Genomic DNA, 23,989 nt, shown 5'->3' on the forward strand with positions numbered 1-23,989 from the left:
TTCAAGATAGTGTGCATCATATTTGTTGTTTAGAGGGGAGTGGGGATAAATAACTACAGTTGTTGCCCATTCTTTACGTTTTATTGCTTCTCAAGTCACAAACTCAAAGGAATTGTGGTAAGCCTGATCTTCCATTCCAGGTTTAACTTCAAGATGTCCAGATGGAACAATCAAAGCATTAGGGTAACACACGTAAACAACCTCAAGAGTTCGTAAAATCTACTTTTTCAAAAGGGCCTTCAACCCGCACCTGGAAACCACTGGTATCGACCCCTTCTGGAGAGGATCTATGCCACATAATCAGGATATGGCGCACTGTCACCAGTACAGGACACCAGGATATTATCTGCTAATCACCTTTAATCTGAAGTCTTTTACCAGGGACCTTTTTACTTGTGAGCCTAGTTGCATCAAAGAGGCCACAGAATGCCAAAGTTGGCATTAACAAAAACCTAAATAAAAAAAAATTCCCATTGTCTTCGCAACAAATTCATAACAGGGCACTGCTAGTTAAAGAAGTGGCCAATTGCACACACTTCGACCGATAATGAAAGAAGAGGGCCCCAGTGTGGTTACCAAACTTTAATGTCACATTTTAAAGTCTCTGTTTGAAGCAGATAATGTTTATGTCAAACACGTCATTACGCAAAAGGTGACTTCTAACAGATACAGCAAATTATATCTATCTAATCTCAGTTTATTAACACCGACCATTTAAATATTTGTCAATGACTATTGCAAATGAACAAAGAAAATACCCTGTTCTGTGATGCATAACACACTTGGCAAATACATACGCACAGCATGCCACGAGGTAAGAAATACAACTGTTAACCAAAGCATAAGTATTATGTACAGGAAAAATGAGTTTTAAAAATCTTTATTTTAACAGTCTAGAAAGTTTGCGGCCATCAGCAGCTCCAGTGCAATTTCAGGTGCAATTGGGAATTCTGGTATTTCTGTGGAACTGTTAGTATAGCGCACCTTATAGGTAAAATACATACACACTTTAGATAGCACATGGGAAGGAATCTCTCTAAAATTAACTTCATTGGTTTCATTTTCAGCAAATTGTCCTGAAAAACACAAAACAAAGATGATGTTGAAAAGTCTCCGTTTAAGTCGAAACACTGCAGCGGGTTGAAACATTTTACTTATGCAGACTAACACTGAACTAAATGTATTCACATCTTTCTGATTATAAACATTCAAGGCAATGTCTGATGAGAAAGTAGCTTCGCTTTAAAAATGTGACCCACCAAGAGTTACAAAAAATTATGTTAAACGGGACAGTGCATACTAGGCAAAATCTAATATGAGACCTATACGTTATAACACCCCCCTGCTCTACTATACTGTAATTACACTCCTATGATGAATAATGCTCTATTAAGCACTCGTAATAAAACGTCTCCACGCAAAGCGCTCTGTGGCATCATAAACAGAGAGATATTTGTACAGTTACTGAAGACTACAGATATGAAACAGATTGTCTGGGAATTCAAGTGAAACAATTTACTACTGAAAAACTACACTTACAGCTGTACTTCCATGTGACTTTTTAGCTCCTAGTAGCTCTCCATCTGTGCAACTAGAAATCCAGCTCCTTTGTTCTCCTTAAGTTGCCCTGAACGACTTGTACAGAGCATCATTGCTCCCAAAGGCCCTCTACATCCTCACTTGTTTAATAGTGTTTTTCTACAGACAAATCTCCATTGTTAACCAAAGCTTTCAATGTTCCACGTACCTACTACCTCTGCAGTTTTTATGAGTCCAATTTCCCCTCTCAATCCTGCATGCTCCCAAGCTTGATATCGTGACAAACTGCTTCTCCAAAGATGTCACTAATAATCTCAAGTCAAAAATGCGCCCATAGGCGTCTTTTACTAACATCCTCCTCAGAAAATGTAAACATTTAATCAAGAAAGACCACCTCACACCAACAGTCTAATGTCTAGTCTTCTCACATATCGGCTATGGCAATGGACTTCTAACCAAAATCCTCAAAAGTACTAACTGTACCTGCACAAACATTTCAATATGCAGCCTGGGGCCAGATGTTTCAAAACTGGATTACCAAAAAGCAGTGACAAATTTTGCAGCAAGTTTTTTTTTGTTGCGAATCAAATGGCTTTTTGTGAACTGACCTGTGCTATTTCGATTAACAAATTAACAAATCAGAGCGAGTCGCAACCCAACATGCCTCAATATTATTCATGAAATAGGTAGCAAATAGACTCACTCCAACTGGATGGCATCAAGGGGACGGCGGCCTGCTGGAGTCAGCAAACCACCATACCCTTGGCTTCATTTGCATAACTTTTTTTGTTTTTTTTGCTGCAGTCCGCCGTCCGTAAAGGAAATGAGACTGTACTTACTAAAAAAACATTTTTTACAATCACAAAAAGGCAAAGGGCTCCAAGGGACCCTCTGTACAGCTCTGATGCAAAACCATTCCTCACTGCAGTGCCAGTAGCGCTGTCTAGTTGTTCTAGCACGCATGTACTTAAAATCGGAAAACTCAATATTACATGGCAGCACACTCCTTTAGTTTAAGTGAAAATGTAACAGCTTGGAGACCTTGATCTAGATTGACAGGTCCTTTCCTTGGGCCTCTTGCCCAGGTCCACAAAAGGCAACTTATTTTGAATGCAATTATCTTCTGTCACAATATTTACAAATAATTTAGGCACGTCGTGGCAGTTGATATGGAAACATTGTGGAAACAATGAATTTCCTTGACCTAAATTATAGAAGACTTGAGCTTACCTGGGCCACTCAACATAGCTTTTATTGTTCCTGATGTGAGTGCATGCTCTCTTTTCACAATAAACTCATGTCCATCAGATGAAATCAGTTTGACATACATAGCATCAGGACCTTCACATCCACCGTAGGTCTTCTCTTCTCCATCTAAAAGCAAAACACTCATTTGAAATAAGGGGCTGATAATGTTAAAACATACAAGCAAATTGATCAGTAGAAAATATTATAAAAATGAAAAAATTATGCTTTCACAAATTCAGCACAATGACTTCCAAGTAAAACCGGAAATAATAATATATCCTGCTTGGTTTTTGTTTCTGATGAAAGAAAAAATATTTCCAAAAAATATTTTCGATTAGCCACAATTATTGTAATGCAAGTCACGCCTCAGAAACGTTGGGTAAATGTAATGATGTGGTATTTTACAAATCCGAAAACCTGCTCAACCGTCAGCAACTTGTCCTATCCACTTTGTGGACAGAAGGTACATACACAATCTATTCACAATTCATAAACTGAGCGAAAATTAAGACACAAAACTAAAAATACGACAATGCTGCATATGGATTGAGGATGCACTTATTTTGTCATGGCAGAGAAAGGGAGAAGTGAAATTCAATAATACTGATAGCTGTGATGTAGAAATTAAATGCAGGGGGTCACTCTGCTTTTACCCCCATTAGAAATTGGAAAAAGGTTCAGCAGCAGTTTATATAAAGACAGAACACAGAAAAACGGGGCACACGAGGAAACCAAACAAGGCAAAGCAATGACCGAGAAACATATGCAAAGAGTGAATTTAGAGAGGTGGGCATGTGTGGCAAGAAAAACAAAAAACACATTTACAACTAAACATTTCCACAGAAACTTGAATGGTGAAATGATGGAAAAGAAATATAAAATGCAGGACCCATGCAGGACTTAGGAATAGCAGAGGGGGCACCCAACATACCATACAAAAAAGGAAAACAAGCATTTGTAATGCAATCAGTCTCGCATTGTGAAAGTTTGAGGTCCTGGCGTTGAAAATGGAAATGTGTTTTACTTTTGACTTTTTGTATGCAGTAGAGTGATGATATTTGCATAGCTCCATTGCCATTCGTATGACCTTGAGGTGCTGGAGAACCAGAAAATGGGAAATAGGTTATGAGGGAGACAAGAGTAATATGCTGGCTGAAAAAAAATAAGTAACGCTGGGAGAAACAAACACTCAAAGAATGGAAGATTAAGCAAAGCATGTGAAATGTAAGCAGGAACAACAGGTTTATGTAAAAAAAATTTATTCAGGAATCAGTGTTTTTGCCTAAAAAGTTGAGGCCATGACAGAAGGGACACGTTTCAACGTCCATTGCTTATTTCCTTACAAAACGTAACCAGTGTGGTTTAAAAAAAGACCACATTCCTGAACAGAGAGCAGTACACATTTCATGAAGTAAAAGAAGGAAAACAGCTGATAAGGATCACATTTAACACTTTCCATTGTATGGATAAACCAGGTATTGCAGTACTTCCAGGAACGGTACCCGGGAAACTAATGTTCAAAGAAAGACGAGAAAACAAAAGTAGCGCTTCACGGGCAAACTCTGTAAAGTGGCACTAATGTGTGTGGTTGTGAATAAAAACACTTTGCGACCACTCTGTCTTGCTTTATTTAGACAATTTAAAAACATGTTTGGTATTTTCAACCTTTTTTTTTCCTCTCCACCCCAAGGCTGCATTTTGCAATAGACAAATGTCAGAAAAAGACGCCATTTGCAGCCAAAATATTTCTTTCTTTTTTGGATCCATTTCAAAGGGGAACAAATAAAGGAGAGGAAAGAGCAGTTTGTTGAAGTCATGGTTTTCAGCAAGGTGCAAACCTAATGCCATCAACTAAGCACGGAATCTCATTACCGTCCAAAACGTGCACATGGGAGTTGTCTAGGGATGGCCCGATCAAAACAGTAAATTAAACATAAAAAATAAAATGCATGGAGTACATAAAAATGAAGCTAGAAACTTGTTACTATTTTACAGCTGCTAGGCTCTCAGAAATTAAATTAATGGAATATGGGTTTGGGATGGGCTGAGGAGCACCAATAAAAACACAAGAGTAATATGGTGGCTGAAAAAAACCTGCAACATTTACTGTTCTCATGTGCAAGAAGCAGGGAAAGGGTGTAGTACCACAGGCTGTCACTAGGTGTCCCTTGGGAGCTTTTTTGGCCACATAAGGTACTGTACCCTGTAATCTTGAATTCAACACCTCCCCAATGTCTTTCGTACTGCGTGCTGAAAAATGAAGTGCAGCGTCCGTTTTGAGAAAGGTTTTACGCTGTGTTCATGACTAGGAGCCTTCCAAGTGGCAAAATGTGAAGGACGAATAAAAAAATACCACAACATAAACATAAGCACAAAAGAATAACAAGCATTTGCAATGCAATAGGTCTCGTATTTGCTTGAGTTAGTGCTATTGTCATTGTAAATTCATAACTGGACTTTTCTTGCCACGTAAATTGGTCAACCCTGCCTCATAAGTTTGTCTTTTCCTGCCAAATAATTCCAGTGACTGTATAGAACTAAAGCCCTTCCATTTACCTTCTTTCTCTATCTGCAGCAAAAAATGAAAATGTTAGCATTTAGCATCCTAATTTAAATCTGCCATGCTAATTCCAATAGAATACCACTTTCATCACCCCACCAACAGAGTTGCTGGCTGGCTAACACGATTCCCCCCAAAAAGACACAAGACAGCCACAGAGGAGAAATAAACTAGAAGGGTCACCCAAACATATCAAGAGTAGTCAAACACTCATAGTGTGAAAGGATGTATATTGGCCTGAATCATGGACATAATTGCAATAAGGAGAGATTATTACAACATATACAATTATCATATAAATCTTTATCGGAAATAAATTGTTTGCATTAGACTGTACTTTTCCAAACAGACCCTAGAGGGCACCATAACAAAAATATAATTTGTAAGAAACATGGTCATGTAACCATATTGTTAGCCCCTAGAGTGCATAACCCCATGACAAAAAAAACACAGGAGAAAGTAATGCAGTGCATTGCAATGCATATGCCCCTAGAGGGCATTTTTAGGGCTATCAGGCCTACTGCAATGATAATACAAAGAAGGCCTTTAAAACAAAACTTCTCCCAGCTGCTAAACAAAAGTTCTAGCCATGAGAAAGCTTAAAAGACACTGAACAGTAGGAGGGGTTATTATTTTGGGGTCGCCACTGACCTAGTGTGGGGACCCAGACATGATTTAGACAGAAAGAGCGTTTTGAAGGTGGTCCCATTGTCCAAAGACCACCACCACAGGCTGAATTATAAGCACAATTGTTTTGTAAAGGTAATGCCCTGCAAAGCATTATGGGGCAAGTTTCAGTGCCACAAATATTTTAGAATGTTGATATGACTGTAATGCTTAGAACAGCCCCAGAAGTCACCACAATGAAAATAGCATTTGTAAGAAACATGGTCATGTAACTATATAGTTAGCCCCTAGACAGCATAATTACACAAAAGGAAAATCGCAATAAAGAATGCAGTGTAACCATTTATTTAGCCCCTAGAGGGCTGAATGAATTTAAACATTTTCAGGGGTAACAGGCCGATAGCAATGATATTACAAAATAAAAGGCCCTTCAAACACAAGCTATTCCCAGCAGTAAAACAAACACTCCAGCTATGAGAGCACTTAAAAAGACACTGAATGGTGGGATGGTCATTATTTTGGGGTCCCCACTAATATAGAGTGGGGACCTAGAGTTGATGTAGGCAGAAACAGCACATTGTGCTGAACGTTTTGTAGGTAGTCACATTGTCTGAGGACCACCACAGACTGATTTATGAGCAAGAATGTTTTATGAAAGTAATGCCCTGCAAAGCATTGTGGGGCGAGTTTCCCCGAATGCAGTGAATAATGTAGTATCGGCTCTCCCGCTGTGCCAGGAGAGCTGCTTTTGCTTAGAGGTTTTCTGTTTTACGTAAAACATTTTCCAATTTCAAGGGGAGAGCCACAAGAAATGGCTCTGATTAAGTAACTGTGAACACTGTGACCAGTAGTCCAATTCCACTGATCGAGTTCACGCTCTTGTTCCTGGTCGCTCTGTGACTGTCATGGCCGCCATGCAGCACGACAGGGAGAGACAAAATAAAAAAAATAGTTTGCCCACGCTGAAGTATATCGGCAATTGTGCAATAATCCCTGTAACAGAATCAGTCTGCAAAGCGTGACAAAAACAGCCTCAAGGCGGGACACAAACGTAAGGCATTCACCAATGACATCAAGTGATTTTTGAAAGGCAAGTCCAGGAACGGATGAAGGTGATGGGCGTGAGATAGGCATGGTTAAAATCCCACAAAACTGGCAACAGGTCAAAGCGCTCGCACGCTCGAGCTATAAAGGAGGGAAAGTGAAAACAATTTGGCCAAGTGGGGAAGCCAGGATTGATGTCAGTTTTTTTTGTTTTATATTGTGTAATTCAGCCACTAGATGTACATTCTTCACTTCCAACACCCATCTTACAGCGGCCCATTCGCTCCCCCCACATCACTACCATGCTGGCATTAATGTGGCCCTCGGTCACACCACAGACCAAACTTTTTGGCCCTTGAGAAAATGTTTGCGAGTACCCACGCTATAGCCCATTAGGCTCTCAAACAGACAGAATACACTGAACTCTAACTTAAATCAGATTTTTCCCATTCCTTTTGTTTTGTACTGTTGCTGTTTGCGTGCTTTGTTGCAGTTGTTTTGCTTTTTTTCATTACTATTTGTTTCTTGTCTGTTGTTCAACTTTTAAATCCAAAGTTTTCTACTGTAAAGCGCTCCGACACCTACGGGTAAAATCTGCGCTATATAACATTGTATAAATAAATAAATAAAAACACGCTCCAAAATAGCCATGGCCAGTAGACAGCAAGACAGCTCAGTGATTAATGTGTCTGCCACAGAGATCCACTGTAAGTCACTGGTTCCCTGTTGAGTGTTTCATCTTTGACAGGTTAACAAAACAAGCACAGGTGAGCTGAAAATATTATTTTATGTGCTAGGTGGTAAACAAACTACTATTACCACTTTACTTTGGGCCCTGTATCTCTGGCTGAGCAGCTTGTCCCTTGTGACATCCATCCTAGGTGATACAGCCGTAAAGAGTTCAAAGTTCAGCAAAACACTAACGCTAGTTTACACAGTACAGTAACAAGAGCAGCCTGGACTCCACAGCCTGCATTCCAAGAGACTCTCGAGCGCTCTGAAGGGGTCAGGGGTCAGCTGGCAAAACAGACGCAGAACCTACACCTTCTCTGTGGGTTAGTGTTTAATCGGGGTGTTAGAGCCGCCTCCAGCCAGAGCTCAACGTGTCCCATTGTTCTCCAACATTGGAATCGACCCACTGTTGCCTCAGCAATCAGACCAGAACTGCTAAACACACAAGTTACTCATTTGAGGCCACAGTGGATAATTATTCACTTAGACACTTAGGTTGGAACTTTCAGCATGTCCTCTCAAGACCTCCAGAGGTCAGAACTCCAAACTGAGAAGAAGCGCGTAAAGGTCAGATTTGGAGCTAGTGAACGAGGTTCTAGTCTCAGCAGCGGATCTACATCCTGTGGTCCTGAGCAAATCACTTAAACTCTTTGTATCTACAAAAAATTAAAGTCTTTGCTTAATGTAACTGGTGTTTATGTAAAGCGCTCCATACAAAGCTGCAAAGAAAAACAAGCATTTGGAATGCAATAGTCTGGTGTTTGCTCAAGTTAAAGCTCATAGCGTTGTAAATTACTGACTGGACCTTTATTGCCAGACAGACTGAAAATAACAAAAGGAAGAGAGCGAGGGCAAGCTAAAAAGCCCCCCTCTGCTGTTGGTTTATGTTTACAGAGGGAGCTGGTGAGGAGGAGGGGCTGAACAAGCACCCACACTGTTGAGGTGAAACAGGCAAATGCCAAACAAAAGTCCCTTACAGAAGAGGTAAACAGGACATGGCGTAATTACACCGTACTTTGTGATGCTCCCAAAGTTAAAAAAGGCAGGACAAAGAGGCAGAACTGACCACTAGCAAGCAAGGATTTTTGAAGGACACTGCAACTAACAAATCAGAACGCTGAAACTCGCTCTATTGTATACTTTAGTATACAGCAGGCCGAACGCTAACGCGCGACCTAAAAAGGTAAGCTTCGACGAATACTAGCAGGAAACCAAGAAAAAAAATCTCCCAAAGAACAGATAAACACGACAAAGCATAATTATACAGTATTTAGTCCCTGCTCCCAAGGAGGAGAAAAAAAAGGAGGGACAAAGAGGCATGACTGACCACTATAAAGCGAGGATTTTTAAATGACACCGAAACAAACAAATGAAATGCCTTTAACTCACAGAAGATTAAAGCATATTTGCCCAGCATTCATAATATTTGTGTGTGCCTGGAAACATTAAAACGTCATGCAACCACTGACCCAAAAAATGCTCATAACATTATTACATTTCACATACTTTACAACTTATCATGAAATGCCATATCTCTCAACTTTTGTAGTGTGAATGGTTTTAGTTAGAAAATAACAGCATAGTGAGGGTGTATATTAAACTTAGTAAACATACTACTTGAAGTGCTCATGATGTGGTCCTTAATTATTTCCCTATGGAGCTGTCAATTTGATATTCTGCAACAAGTGCCTAAATCTAGATGATTGCTAGACTTTAGCACAAGAAAAGTATGAACAAAACCACCCATTAACTCAGAAGAAGCATAACACCATAACTGGACTACAACATAGTGGGCTACGTGGGCTTACGTTTATTAAAAGAGTTCTTAGTAAGTCTAAATCACAAAGGCTTGCAATGTGCTTACTACCCAAATGTTTATTTGACATGAAATGAGGAGATTTCTAACCTATTTCAGCCCCAGGTTTTCAGAAGTGATGGTGCCTTAGTGTGTAGACTATACATCAGACTAAACAAGCTACACATGCCAGGCTTCTAGGGACACTGCACAGTTATACTGAAATATTGTTGATGCTTAGCTTAGAATCCATATTGTACTAGAAACAAACAGAACCACGAGAGTTGAGCCTAAGTAAACGTTCTTGTGATACAACCATGACCAACTTGACCATGTAGAGATTGTATTATGACACTTTGCTCTGATAGAGCAGGTAATAAGCCCGTTTAGCTCTGAATGGTATACTTTTCAGTTAGAGGCAGAGGCATGCACTGTTATAGCTTTGTGAATAAACAGTTTTCTACAACGTTCTGGTCTAGCAGCCTCGGTACCGATGCCATGAGGATGCCAAAGGAGAGCATTACTCAAGTTTCTATACTGCTGCATGGCCTGAGGTTTTTGTAATTGGTAATTATGATTTTGTTTCTTTATTTTTATTATTTGTGTACTAAGTTAACAGAAAACAAATATATATATATATATATATATAAATAAATAATTTAAAAAAGTATATAGGAGATGGTAGGTTTGGCATGCTCCAAGAACAGGATCTCAGTTTAATAACCTTGACGGCAAAGCATGTTTCTATGTACCCAATCTTGAATGTAAAACAGACAGGCACTGATTAGGTGACAATCTGGCTCCCCATTCCGTAGCTTCAGATGCAGAAGAGTTTTACGAGATTAATTGACATTTGATTGTAAATTTTGAAGAGGGCTGCGAACATCCATAATATACTGTACAGGGGATTTTAGGCGCAAAATGTGATCTAGTTGATTGCATTTAGCAGAAAAGACATGAATTAATGAAGGGCACAGATGCTGATCCCTGTAGGCCAAGCTACTAATTTTAGAAGGATGCAACAATTAATGTTCGTTGGATGTGGCAGAGATTATGAATGGGGGGGGGGGGGGGGGTGAGGTAGGGATATGGACTTTGAATTCAGATGAATAACAGTTCTCTTATATTCAACTGTTAGTTTTCATCCCTCTCCAGTGCATGAGGGGGGAACCACACTGAAAGCCAGAGGCAGCAGTGGGAATTCAGGGGTGAAGCAAGAAGCCATCTTGTGACAGTGATCTCAAGGACCCATATTGTGCAATTGGTCTTCTGGGAGATCCCAGGCTGTGCAGAATTTTCTGCTCTCAACTATAGGTTAGCATCCACAGAAGAGATTGATGTCCAATGAACAGCATGTTGTGCGCACTTGCCTATGAAAGTGATGGCTTCAAAACAAAGCTTATTAAGCCAAAAACAAGTTAAAACTTGCAATGAACATGGCACAGGAAAAAAAATCCTCATTATGTATCTCTCTCTTGCTAAAAGAAATTATGAATGAATTTAAAGGAAAGCATTAGAACTGCACTTGCATAGTATGGAGCACAATGCTGGTACAATGTCCAGCCACTGGAAGGTACTAACATCCTTTAAAAAGAATATAGGGGAAATCTATACAGAGAAGCATCTGGCAACATATTTTGCCTATTCTGTAACTTTCAAGAGAAGAGAAGCCTGCTTCAACATTCAATCTCTAACAGGCAATGGTTTATACGTGATCGATGTGTCCATTATTAACAGAATAATTATAAATTACCATCAAATGGGTTCGATGAACGCACTGTTTACACAACACTGCTCAGTGTATGTCTGCCACTTCTGGTTTGCCAGTGTGACCGCATATACGTTGATAATACTATTAGACCCTTACAGAGAACATACAAGAGCACATTAGGGCTATTAGGAATTGTAATCAGGATTACCCAGCAACAATACACAACAATAAGGAGCATGAGCATAGAGAAGTTTTAAAAATCACCTTCCATGCTTCCATCCTTCCATTCACTTGACACCTTACAGAGGGACGGGACAAAACTTTGGCACTGAGACGATTAGAGAGTATGTGGGTCATTAAACTTGGGGCAGTGGCGGAGGGTCTAAATACAGATAGGGATCAGCATGTATTCCTTGAATAAGAAATACTCTCAAAATAAGGAGATTTCGATGACCATTTATACTAGTAATGTTTTGTTAATTTTGCACTCTGTAGGACTGTAACATGTGCATACATGTGGATAACCTCCTATACTTTGTTCTAGGGTTGCTGTAACTTGCCCCTGTTGTTGAATATTGCAGTAGCAGGAAATCAGCGACGGGGCATCTATATGTATATTTCTCATAACATTTTCTGCAGGATGTTGTATGGAACATGCTTTTACAAAACACCCTTACTAGTAGGTGATCGTCTAGGTTTTATGCATACTGATATTTGAACAAACTAACAACGTGTGCAATGATGGTCAACGTGACAGCTTATACGTATAGTAATGGTTCTTCTGGGAACTCTATGGATATACTCATGGTTTCCCTCTTTTTTACGTTGTATCACGATGTTTCTATGGGCACCGATGTCTAACACTGAACATGTGGTATTGAGCATCTAATAGTCTATCCAGTCTGTCTGTACACTATCTAGATGAACGGTCCCCTCCCCCTTTTTCTTTTCTTCATCTCAGCGTCCGGCACTTATAGAAGTCGTACCTTTCGGTTTACAGTTATTGAAGACTCACCACACCAATCTATCTGCATGGGTTTTTCATTTCTCAGCACACCCATGAACAGATAACTGTCATGTGAAGGATTAGGTTATTGGCCGTTCACATCAGTGCCCTCTCATTATAAGTTGGATTGGGGCAAGAGGCCATGTGTCCATTTATTGTCTTATCCTGACTTTATCATGGACTTAATATGGGCCACTGATTGCAAAACATTTAAATTAGTCATTCTGTCCTTTTTGTGGGGTCGGGCGCCATACAGCAATCCTTCCTTTGTGTCCTTATTCTCCGGAGACTGGATAAAACAGCATCTCTGCACGGGATTCAGTTCATCGGCGTCCTCATAGACGTACAACATTAACAAGAACAAGTAGGTGAGTAACCAATTACGTCTGTGCCCCATTGCTACAAGACAGATCTGGGAACTGGACTAAGTCTTTACATTTTTTCTTATCCCGGGTTCCTTTAGGCTTATCACGGCCTTAATATTTGATATACGTCTGGTCTGGTATACATATGCGGACTCCTTTTCCCCAGGTATGTTGTGGACCAGTAAGTGGCATTATAGGACCTTGCTTCAAGTATTTGGAGCTCTTACACTATATTTATATCAATTTGTAGGAAGCGGTCATTCAGGTCTACTATGACAATATGGAGGATAATTAGGCATACTCAGAGTTCTAATGGGGTAGGTAAATTTGAACTGAACCGTTTACATTGGAACTTGTGTTTAGGAGGAAAGGGGAGTGTGTCCACACCTGTTACTTATTTACATTGCGTCTGTTGGCCAAGTTACAGATAATATTTTGCACCTCTTGATAGCTGAGTCTCTAGATTTGTTCCAAGTATACAACAACCACCTCCACATTGTTCATTGGTCAGGTTTAATTTATCAGGCTGTATAGATTAAAATGTGATATTTTAATCTACGAGGCCAGCAGGAAGTTATATTTTAGAGAATGGTCTATAGATAGATTGCTTTACATGTTTTCTTTTACTTCCTTTGCTCTATTTAGCAAGAAATTTTATATGTGATTTACAGCCTATGGAGTATTTTCTCAAATCTTGGGTATGTTGTGTTGTATACTTATTTTTGTATGGTTAGTAGACTAATTCCTACCTGTGTTTCAATCACTATCTTTTATCTGGTGTGGCACTCTGTGTTCCTTTTTCGGTGACTTTGATGGACAAGGTTTTCTTCCTGTTTGCTGATACACCCTAGCTAGCTGTCTGTTCTCACCAGGACGGCACCTAATGAATATTGTTCTATATACAACATCACCCATGAAAATGTGGGAGTTAGTTTTGGGATGTGCAAACAACTACAGCATAGCTGATGTATATTCTGGATTTGCCATGTCCTTCGCAGCTATTGTATGAAAATAAACCTTATCTGATGGTCAGAGCAAGTTGAGCAACAGCAGACTTAAGGCAGACCTTCCCAAATCCCTCACTGATGACAAAGTAAAGAAGAAGTCGCTTCCTTGGATTAAAGGGACAAAATAAATTACATGCCGCCTTTTATTTCATTAGATTTTAAAGTGTGCCTTCCAGGTTGTCCTGTTGGCAGGTATTGTATTACTCGCAAATGTCTGATTTAACAACAGGTAATGCTTTAGAGAAGACCTTCCCTTGGGAACTCTGGTCCTCAGTGGCCACTCCTCACTTGGCTGCTTAACACTTCCGTGTCTCTCCTCTCTGCCAAGGATTACATACTCCGTTTTCTTTAGTTATAAACACATGTTTAGATGTTTCTAAATGGTGTAAACTATGGATAGAAAGTTGTAACCAGTGCACCTAAGTGAACTTAATATGAACTGGAGCTAGGCCACATACTGTCAGGTAAACTTGTTGGTTTCTATCCTGAAAACAATGTGCCCTCATGCCACGAATGTAAAGAATTTACATTTTATATATATTTCCCTCAATTCGTACTTTAAGTACGAAGGTTAACAAACTAAAACCTCTCTTCATCTACATCATGCCAGAAAAAAAGGTTTAATTTGTAAACAACTGCAGCAGTGGCATGGAAAATTCTGCTTGAACGTGTGTTTAAGTAAACATGACTATTATCACCTCAGTAGCCGAAACAGTTTTCCAGTGGTGAATAAAGAGCCCCAGTGGAGCGGAGAAAAAAAAGTTGAAACAATCTAGTTTTAAAACTCAGGGCTGGCAGCTGAACAGACTGGTGGGCAGGTTTATGAGGTTATCAGTTCAGAAGGCATCTGGCCTTCACCATAAAAATGTGAAACCTTTCACCCACTCCTCCTCCCGCGAAGCCCCTCTGTCACTCTCACACTGGAGTAGCATGCTTCACATGCATGCATACTTTTTTAGGCCAAGTGCACGAGCGCTTTTCAACCTGGTGTAAGTATTCTGTGGGCTTTTATCCACACCCATCACTTTCACTCGTTCGTAGGCTTACCTTTCAAAAATCACTTTATGTCATTAGTAAAGGCTTGGGCCGGTTTTGTTACCGCCTTGCAGACCGACCTGCAGATATACTTCAGCGTGGGCAAACTATTTTTGTTTTTTTTTTGTCTCTCCCCTTCGCGCTCTACGGCGTTCACAGGGCAGAGCAGCGTGAACTCCATTGCCAGTATTGAAGCGCTGGGCACACTGTCCACACTATTACCTAATCAGCCATTTCTTTTGGCTCTCCCCTTCATGCTCCATAGATTTCACAAAAACACTTGTAACTGATAAATACTTCATGTAAAGAACACAAGAAATATTCAAAGCGGACTTCATGACAGCAGGAGAGCTGATACTACAATATTCACTGTACTCTGGAAACTCACCCCATAATGCTTTGCAGGCCAAAACGTTTAGTAAATATTGTTGCTCATAACTCAGCCTGTGGTGGTCCTAGGACAATGAGACCACCATCAAAACATTTACGACAACAAGTTCTTTCTGCTTAAATGATCTCTGGATACCCACATTAGGTTAGTGGGGATCACAAAATAATAACCCTTCCCACCATTGCGTCTTTTAAAGCTCTCTCATGGCTGGAAATTTTGTTTTACAGCTGGGGGAGTAGTTTGTGTTTTTAAGGGCCTTGTTTGTAATATCAATGCAGTAGGACTGTTAGCTCGGAAAACGTGTAAGGCACTACGGATTCTAGGGGCTAAATATATAGTTAGTTACACTGCATTACTTTCTGCCATTTTCTTTTCATGTGGTTATGCCCAGTAGTGGCTAACTATATATTTGCGTGACCATGTTTCTTACAAATGCTATTTTCATTGTGGTGTCCTCTAGGGGCTATTCTAAGCATTACAGTTAACAAATCAACATAGTACAATATTTGCAGCAGCACGGAAACTCACCCATAATGCTTTGCAGGTCATTACTTTTACAAACCATTTTTGCTCATAGCTCAGCCTTTGGTGGTCCTAGGACAATAAGACCACATTCAAAAACTCACCATGATGTGCTCTTTCCGTCTACAATATCCCTGGGTCCCCACACTAGGATAGTGTGCATCCCAAAATAATAATCCTTCCACCTATCCAGTGTCTTTTTAATTTCATGGCTTGAACTGTTGTTTTGCAACTGGCAGTAATTTTGTTTAAATGGCCTTGTTTGTTATATCACTGCAATAGGCCTTCTAGCCTCCAAAATGTGTAATGCACTACATCCTCTAGGGTCTAAATATATAGTTACTGCATTACTTTCTGCCATTCTCTTCTCATTTTGTTATGCCCTCTACGGGCTTACTATATAGTTACATAACCATGTTTCTTACAAGTGCTATATTTGTTGCCGTGTCCTCTAGGGGCTGTTCTGAGCATTACAGTCAACATTTTTGCTCATAACTCAACCTGTGGTGGCCCTAAGACAATGGGACCACCTTCAAAACCTTCACCACAATGAGTTCTTTCTGCCTACATCGTCTCAGGGTCCCCACACTAGTTTAGTGGGGTCCCAAAAATAATACCCCTCCCACCATTCAGTGTCTGTTTAAGTACTCTCATGGCTGGAACTTTTGTTTTCCAGCTGGGAGTAGTTTGTGTTTTAAAGGCCTTGTTTGTAATTTCATTGCAGCAGGCCTGCTAGGCTTAAACATGCGTAATGCACTATGCCCTCTGGGGCCTTAAAAAATGGTTACAGTACATTACTTTCTTACATTTTGTTTTCATGTGGTTATGCCCACCAGGGGCTAACTATATGGTTACATGACCATGTTTTTACAAATGCTATTTTCATTGTGGCGTCCTCTGGGGGATGTTCTCAGCATTACAGTCTACTGCCAAATGTGTATATTATATATATTCTCTCCTTATTGCAATTATGACCATGATTCAGGCCAACTTAACATCCTTATTACACAATGAGTGTTTGTACGCTCTTGATATGTTTGGGTGACCCTTCTTGTTTATTTCTCTCGTTTCTCCTCCATGGCTGTCCTGTGTCTTTTTTAAAAAAAAAAGAAATTTTAGGAATGGTGTTAGCCAGCAAGCAACTCAGATGGTAGGGTGGTGAAAATGGTATTCTTTTGGAATTAGCATGGCAGATTTAAATGAGGATGCTAAATGGCAACATTTTCTTTTTTTTGGCTCTGGATAGAAGAAGGTGGCAAATGGAAGTGCTTTAGTTATATGCTGAGGCACTGAAATTATGCGCAGGAAAAAAACTAATTATGTGACAGGGTTAACCAATTTATGAGGCAAGAAAAGTCTAGTTATGAATTTACAAAGCCAATAGCTCTAACTCAAGCAAATGTGAGACCTATTGCATTGTAAATGCTTGTTTTTAAGGAAACAAACAATAACCTACATCAAGCAGCCTTTATCTTGCACACAGACAGCTGGCACCTCGCTGTCTTCTGTTTCAAAACACAGGATCAGCGTGGAACATAGAGGAGAGGATTTCGGTGAGTGCGAACAGAATCTCAATTTAAGTGCACTGGTAGCAGACTAACCAAGCATGGGTGATGAGCCAAATTTAAAATTTGATTTCCACATACATACATACATACATACATCCCACAACATTTATTGTGATGTCTCACTACTAAAACACACACGAAACAACATACCATCACGACACCTCAAAGAAGTGACAGTGTCATGCCCTTCATTAAGCAACAGGCTAATGTGCTGCATGCCGAGGCAATATCCCTCTGGCAGCTCCCTGTTATTGCCTTGCCTTACACCTGCCATGCTTCTCTCACATTAGCTGACCTATTTAGCCACCAAACCCTCTCCCCATTTACTGCTGTAGATAAAAGAAGAGAAACAGATGTGTCATGTTGGAACTGTATTCGTGCCTTGCTGTCCAGCAAACAATTACCAATCTGAGGCTAGACTGCCATGGACATCAAAGAGCAAACAAATAGCAGCAGTTAAAGAGAAGCCCAGAGACAGCTTTTAATATTCAACAGGCTTTTAGAAAGACTGTGCCCGCTGGGAGACAGGAGGACTGGCCGGGGGCCGCTTTGTGCTAACGGAGCAACGTCGAGGTCCTTACTTGCGAGTCCCTTCTCAAACAAGTCTTAACTAATAGCACTTGCTGGGTGCCCTTGGGCAAATGTGAGGAGAAAAGAACAATCTTTACACGCCTGTTTATGGTAGAAAGCCTGTAGCAGTGAGCCATATTCTGCATTCCTTAGTCTGGAGACGGTACTGGGAGATTAAATGAACTCACTGCACACAGTAGTACCAGCAGGAATCAAGGAAGAAAGTAGTCCCACAAAACAGCAGATGAACAGACAAAGCTCAAACATATAGTAGTTGGCCGGTGCACAAGTTCAGGCCAACCACAATGGAGTGAGGGCCGGCAATGGGGACCCATTTAGGCTCGCTGAACAATGTACCTTAAATCCTGGTTGCGGGGTGTTGTATGGATCTAAGTCAAAGATGAGTTGCGCAGATGAGTTGCGCAGCCAGCAATCCATCGGTTCCAAGATGAAACAAGGCTGTGGTGGAAGGTCCTGTTGCGTCAAGGATCCAGTTGACAGGGTTTGTGATGCAAAGGCTGGTGTCAGGATGCGATGCACAGTTGTGGAGATGCTTCGATTCCAAAGAGTGGAGAAGCTGCAATGCGGAGATGTCGTTATCGAGGTTGCTATCAGTGAAAGATGTGAGCATCTGCTCCCGGGAAGAGTCGCGCATGGGCTGTTCCTAAGGTGAAGCATCAGACCCGAGATGTGGCGGCTAGGCGAGGCTTTTACAAATCCGTGAAGCAACAACGATGCGTTGGATCTGCCTAGGGTGCGCCACTAATCCGAGAAGATGCATCAGTTCTGCTCTGGGATGCATCACTCAGCAGTGAGAACGCGTTGGGTTCCACTGGCAAGCACCTTTGGCTCACTTCTAAGGGTCCTGGACTGGAGTGGCACCACTTGGCCCCTATCAGATTGTAGAGCCCAGGTGCAGAAGCAGGGTAACTGGAAGACTGTTATGTCCCTGAGACTTCAGATCAGGAGGCCAGTCAACTAGCCCCTGGAGTCACTCTGGGTTCAATAGATGCATGCCAGTCCTCCTCACCCAGGAAAGGGGGCAGCAGGTCAGCAAACTTGAAGGAATTATCTCTTCCCAGTTGGAAATTACACTTACAAAATGTAATAAAGCAATCACTATGTTATCCTATGGGAGAGAAAGACCTTCCAGTAGTAGATGCAAATGTAAGTTTTTCACTACCAGGACATGTAAATGCACACTGCATCCTGCCCTCTAGGCTGTGCAGGGCCTACTTTAATGGTGACATATGCAATAAAAAGAAGGTTTGAGCCTGGCAAAAAGTTTATTTTGCCAGGTCAAAATGGCAGTTTTTAAAACTGTGCATAGAGGCTCTACAATAGCAGGCCTAAGACATGTTTAGAAGTGTACTTAAGTGGGTGGCGCAATCAGTGCTGCAGGCCTACTAGTAGTATTTAACTTACAAGCCCTGGGCACATGTAGCACACTTTACTAGGGACTTTTAGGTAAATTTAATATGGTAATTAGGGATAAGATAATGTTACAATGTTTAGAAGAAAGAGCACAAGCACTTTGGCACTCATCAGCAGTGTTAAAGTGCCCAGAATCCTAATACCTGCAAAAACAAGGTCAGAAAAATGGAGGGGACCAGGATAATGTTGGGGGGGGGGGGGGGGAGAGGAGAGAGAACCTAAGGTAGACAGGTCTAACATGTGCTGATACCAGTAACTTATTTAGTATTAGTAGGACTTTGTACATCTTCACTTCAAAATATGTTTTTATTCAAGGAAAAAGCTAGTTTTGCCCATTACATTACCTTACTAACTTTGCTTTCAAAGCTTTTCTGAGATTTGTATGCACAAGTTTGTCAGGAGTCTACTTCCACTACAGAGGGCTATCAGGAGGTACACAGGACACATTTTGAATCTAGCACATCTACATCATCTTCTACAACTGTGTATCCATGTCTCCAAGATTAACAGTAATGTGGAGCTGAAGTCTTTCACAGTGTGGCTAATGCTGTGGTGGTATGCAGTGCTTTGAGTGTTGGTCTGAGTTGGGGCTCATGAGGATTATTAAGGTACTGGACTGTCTTCCCACCATCATAGCCTTTTTTGCTCAATTGTAGTAGGCAAATCGTGTTTAAGTGGGATCGCACACAGCTTTCTAGGTTTTGTACTCCTGAGAGAAAACTGTTAGAGAGTTTGTACTTGATTTTGAGACACTTGCCACTTCAGGCAACAAATGTTTTTCTTGGTCATGTATATAATTTGTTCCATGCAACGAGGCGGCGACGTGAAAAGCTCGGGCCACGGAATTTTCTGATTTGTGAGGGAATTTTACTTTCAAACGCTGAACACTTCCCAACATCAACTTTCATATCAGACTGATGAGGGGCGGCTAGTACTGATCCTTAGCTATAGAGGCTGTGGTGAACATCAAGATTGCAGGTTTTAGGCCTTTCTAACCCGAAAGAGGTAAAAATACCCCAAATCAGGGACATATTAATTGAGCATGTATGTAATATGCAATAGATTAATTAGAGGTAAGAAAGGCGTTTCCACAACAATTTAAAGGTAAGCCACCTGCTTTGGTGGTAAGTGTTTGTGGCTTAGATCTGTGTAGGATTTGAAATTTTTAATTCAGGGAGGGACAATAGCTCCTTTAATATTGTCTGGTCTTACTGCACAGAACAAAAAATTAGAATTTTATCAAAATAAGGTAATATTTTTGGGACATGAAGTAGAGATGAATCGTATACGATCAAAGGAAGAACTTGAAGATGTGAAGGATGCTTTAAAACCCAGAGAGCAAGGATGATGCGATATTCATTCCTAGGTCCCAGATAACAGTATGTGAAATTTGTAAATAACTTTACAGATTTAAAGTATCCTGACAGACAGCTACTGAAAATAAAAACAAAATTTGTATAGAATATGATGAATGGAAAGAAGCTGAAACACTGTAGTTGTACTGCTCCTTTTCAACAAGGGTATGATCAAGATTGTAAACTTTTCTTCACCACTGATCCCAGTAGCAAAGGTATTGGGACAGTACTGACATAACTGGAAACAATTGGAAGCATCTGGTACACCAGCTGAGGAGAATGTTATGTCACTAAGAGAGAAGCTTTAGCATATGCATGGGCTCTGGAACATTTCAGGCAATATTTGTGGAGTAGACCTATTTCCATATGTTGTGATAACAAGCCTCTCAAGAGTTTTAACAACTAAAGGTCTACTAGGTGCTTTATCAAGACTTGTTCTTATATCTTTAAGACTACCTTATGTACCCCTTATGTTAAAAACAATGCTGCAGATTTTTTTAAACTGCATGCCCAAATGACAAATCTGTATTAGATGACACATGGGAAGGAGGATGAATGGCAGGGGTATTGGACAAAGAAGAATGCAGCATCAGTGAAAAGGAGAGAGTGTTTGATGGTAGAGGAATTGTTGTGCAAGAAACTGAATATACCAAATGGTGGCAAAAAAACAGGTTGGAAAGAATTTACAAGTCTTCTGGGAGATACGGAATTAACCAACTTTAGAAAACCACATGTTATTAGGGAATCGCAACATTATTCCTCCTGTTTTGCCTTGAAGGGCATTAAGAAATAGTAAAGACCAAAGGTAGACTGAAGGGAATGTACTGGTGTCCTGGGTTGGACAGGGAAACAAAAAGAATGGTAAGCAAGCGCTATGAGTGCAACAATTCTGTTAAAGCTCAAACTACATTTGGACATACTTAACAATACAACTTAGCAGGTTTTGGGAAAGAATCAGAATAGACAAGCATTTGCAATGCAATGGGTCTTGCATTTGTTCAACCTAGAGCTATTAGCGTTGTAAAGTCCTAAACTGAATTTTCTTGCCACATAAATTGAAAATGAAAAGTAATACAGTTTTACACAAGCGAGACGATTTAAAGCACCACTCAAAGAGCGTGAAGGAGCACACAAGGAAACAGAAGTTCACTCGCAGTCAAACCTATTGGCAGTTTTGCAATTATCTATGTAACAAGGTCGATGTCATGCAAAGTGCTTGACTACTGCCCAGCGAGATAACGCTGCGTGGGAAATAAAAATAAAAAGTAGATGGGGCGTTGCCAAGCAAGCCATTATGGCAGCTGCATTTTGAAGGAGTTCCCTCTCCTCTGATCAGTTATTCAATCCGACCTGACAGCGGACCGCCCCCACCAACCAACACCGGTGGGACAGACACATGGTGATGGGGAGAACCCGCTGCAACCATCGGAGGTGCATGGGAGGTCTGCCCGTGGGTGACACGAGACCTGAACCGGCCCCCTAGGGCCTAAAATTTGACGCACTGGAGCGGCCGCGGCTCGGATGAGGGCGCCAGCTCGGCGGACGATGGGTGCCTCACTGGAGCACCGAGTAACAGTGCAGCTGTGACGAAAGGGGGCGGCAGCATCCCTGGCGATGTCTGGGTGCCAGGGACCAGATGTGACCAGCTGAGAGGCCTGTGTAGGGTCGAGGCCCTGAGGCGGGCCCACAGAAGTGGTGATCCAGTTGTTGGCAGACGACGCAAAAGGTGGCAGCGCGGCTCCAGCGGTGACCATGAAGGACCTAGTTCGTAGTGGCCGGCTCGGCCTGAGGTGAGAGTTAGCCATGTGGCCTGCCTGAGGACCACGACGGGACCAGAATTGCAGCGACGTGGGGCCTTCTTCAGACAGTGATTTGGTGGTGCCCTGGGGGGAGAGACGGAGTGAATTTGTGGGTCACTATGAGTAGGGAACTTAAGGCCCTGCCTGCCTGCTCTTGAGCGCTGATGCCCTACTTGCTGCTGGTCGGACTAGTTCTTGGAGGCACGTTGTGACCGGGCATTGCCTTGGAGGCCTAAGACTGGGCGAATATGACTTTGGCGCACTTCGAGCGGCTCCACGGGCAATTCCCCTACCAATACAAAGTGTACTTTAACTGATATGCTAGGAGGTTACTGCCAGGGGCCCCTCTGACCAGGAGTGTTGTGCTGTGGACTTGGTGTGTGGTGATCATTACAATGAGTGGCGGCCTGGTAGTATTGTTATTTGCTCCTTGACGATCCACTCTCCCCTTGTGGGCCAGACGCTCGTTTGGACACAGCTGGAGACATGGCCAACGACAAGCCCCCTCCTCCAAAGTAAGGTCGTGCGGACAAAAATGGACCAATACACCGCGCCCAGAGACACGTGCCCAGGCTCATCACAAGGTACAGCGGGAAAGGTAGAGGAGACCCCACCCTGGTACGTCAGGGCCTCAGGCGGGTGGTTAAGAGTGACGGAGACTAGAATTTCCACAGAGAAGGGTACACTGTCCTCCCTCCAGACAAGGGTATCTCAGCTCACCTCTAAGGTGGCCCGTCTGGAGGAGAGGGCCGAGGATGCCCAGAACCCCTCTCGCAGAAACAATCTTTGCCTGGTGGGGCTGCCTGAAGAGAATGGAGGAGCTCATGGAGAGTTGGTTCTGCTCCTGGGTTCCCGAGGACAAGCTATTGTGGTGCTCTATGGTGGAGCGAGCGCACAGAGAGCTAGCCAAAAGGCCTCCACCTGGGGCTCCCCCCTGGCCTGTTGTGGTCCAGCTCCTCAATTACTGGGACCAGGATGTTATCCTGCAGGAGGCTCAATCCCAGGCAGAGGTACAGTACTCAAATACAAAAATTCTGATCTTACTGGACTACACACACGAGCTGTTCAACAACGTCGAAGATCATAGGAGGAAGTCAAGCAGAAACTGCGTGCACTGAACGTGTGCTGCATGCTCCTTTCCCGGCTCATCTGAAGGTCATCTACGGCAACTCTACCCTTTTCTCTGAAACACCGCAGCAGGCTTGGGAATGTGAGACAGAGCAGCGGAAGCAGTGCCCCTGGAGTGGACGGTCCTTCTGCTATGCTGCTGAGACCGGCTAGGGAGGCCTGTGAGGGTCATTGGAGGGCCAAGAGGAGGCACCCTCGGCAGTGGGGTGGAGGAGAGGCCTCGGTGAGTGTGATTCCGCATGTGGATCAACCACGGACAGAGACGCAAGACTCCTCTCTTTCGGACACACCGGCCATCTTTAATTCTGATGGAGGTCCTCCTTGACTGATGCTATGAAGAGACCTTGACCCGTGCTACTGGGATTGTACAAGTACTACGCACTGATACACAGCTGAGGTGTCTTAATTGTAATGGTGGGCCATTCCCATCCTAGAAGGGCCTGAAGGAGCGGAGGGGTTGTCGCTAAGGTTGCGATTTGTGGTGCAAGGTCTTGCGCCCCCCCCTCCCTAATTGTTTTTTGCTGATGTGAATGTATCTGTCAGGCGGAGCATC

At 42.0% G+C, this 23,989-nt stretch overlaps 1 protein-coding gene across 1 annotated transcript in view; it reads right to left on the bottom strand.

The window, feature by feature from the left end:
• Positions 1 to 864: 864 nt before the first annotated feature.
• Positions 865 to 23,989, bottom strand: part of ELOC (elongin C) — an 82,680-nt gene continuing 59,555 nt past the window's right edge. Inside the window, exons 3-4 of the mRNA XM_069220364.1 lie at positions 2,770 to 2,913; positions 865 to 1,076 (exon numbers count right to left, since the gene is read on the bottom strand). Coding sequence (XP_069076465.1) covers positions 886 to 1,076; positions 2,770 to 2,913 — 335 coding nt within the window. The 3' untranslated portion in view covers positions 865 to 885. The remainder of the gene's footprint in view (positions 1,077 to 2,769; positions 2,914 to 23,989) is intronic.

Source organism: Pleurodeles waltl, chromosome 2_2 (assembly GCF_031143425.1).
Source record: "Pleurodeles waltl isolate 20211129_DDA chromosome 2_2, aPleWal1.hap1.20221129, whole genome shotgun sequence".
NCBI lineage: Eukaryota > Metazoa > Chordata > Amphibia > Caudata > Salamandridae > Pleurodeles > Pleurodeles waltl.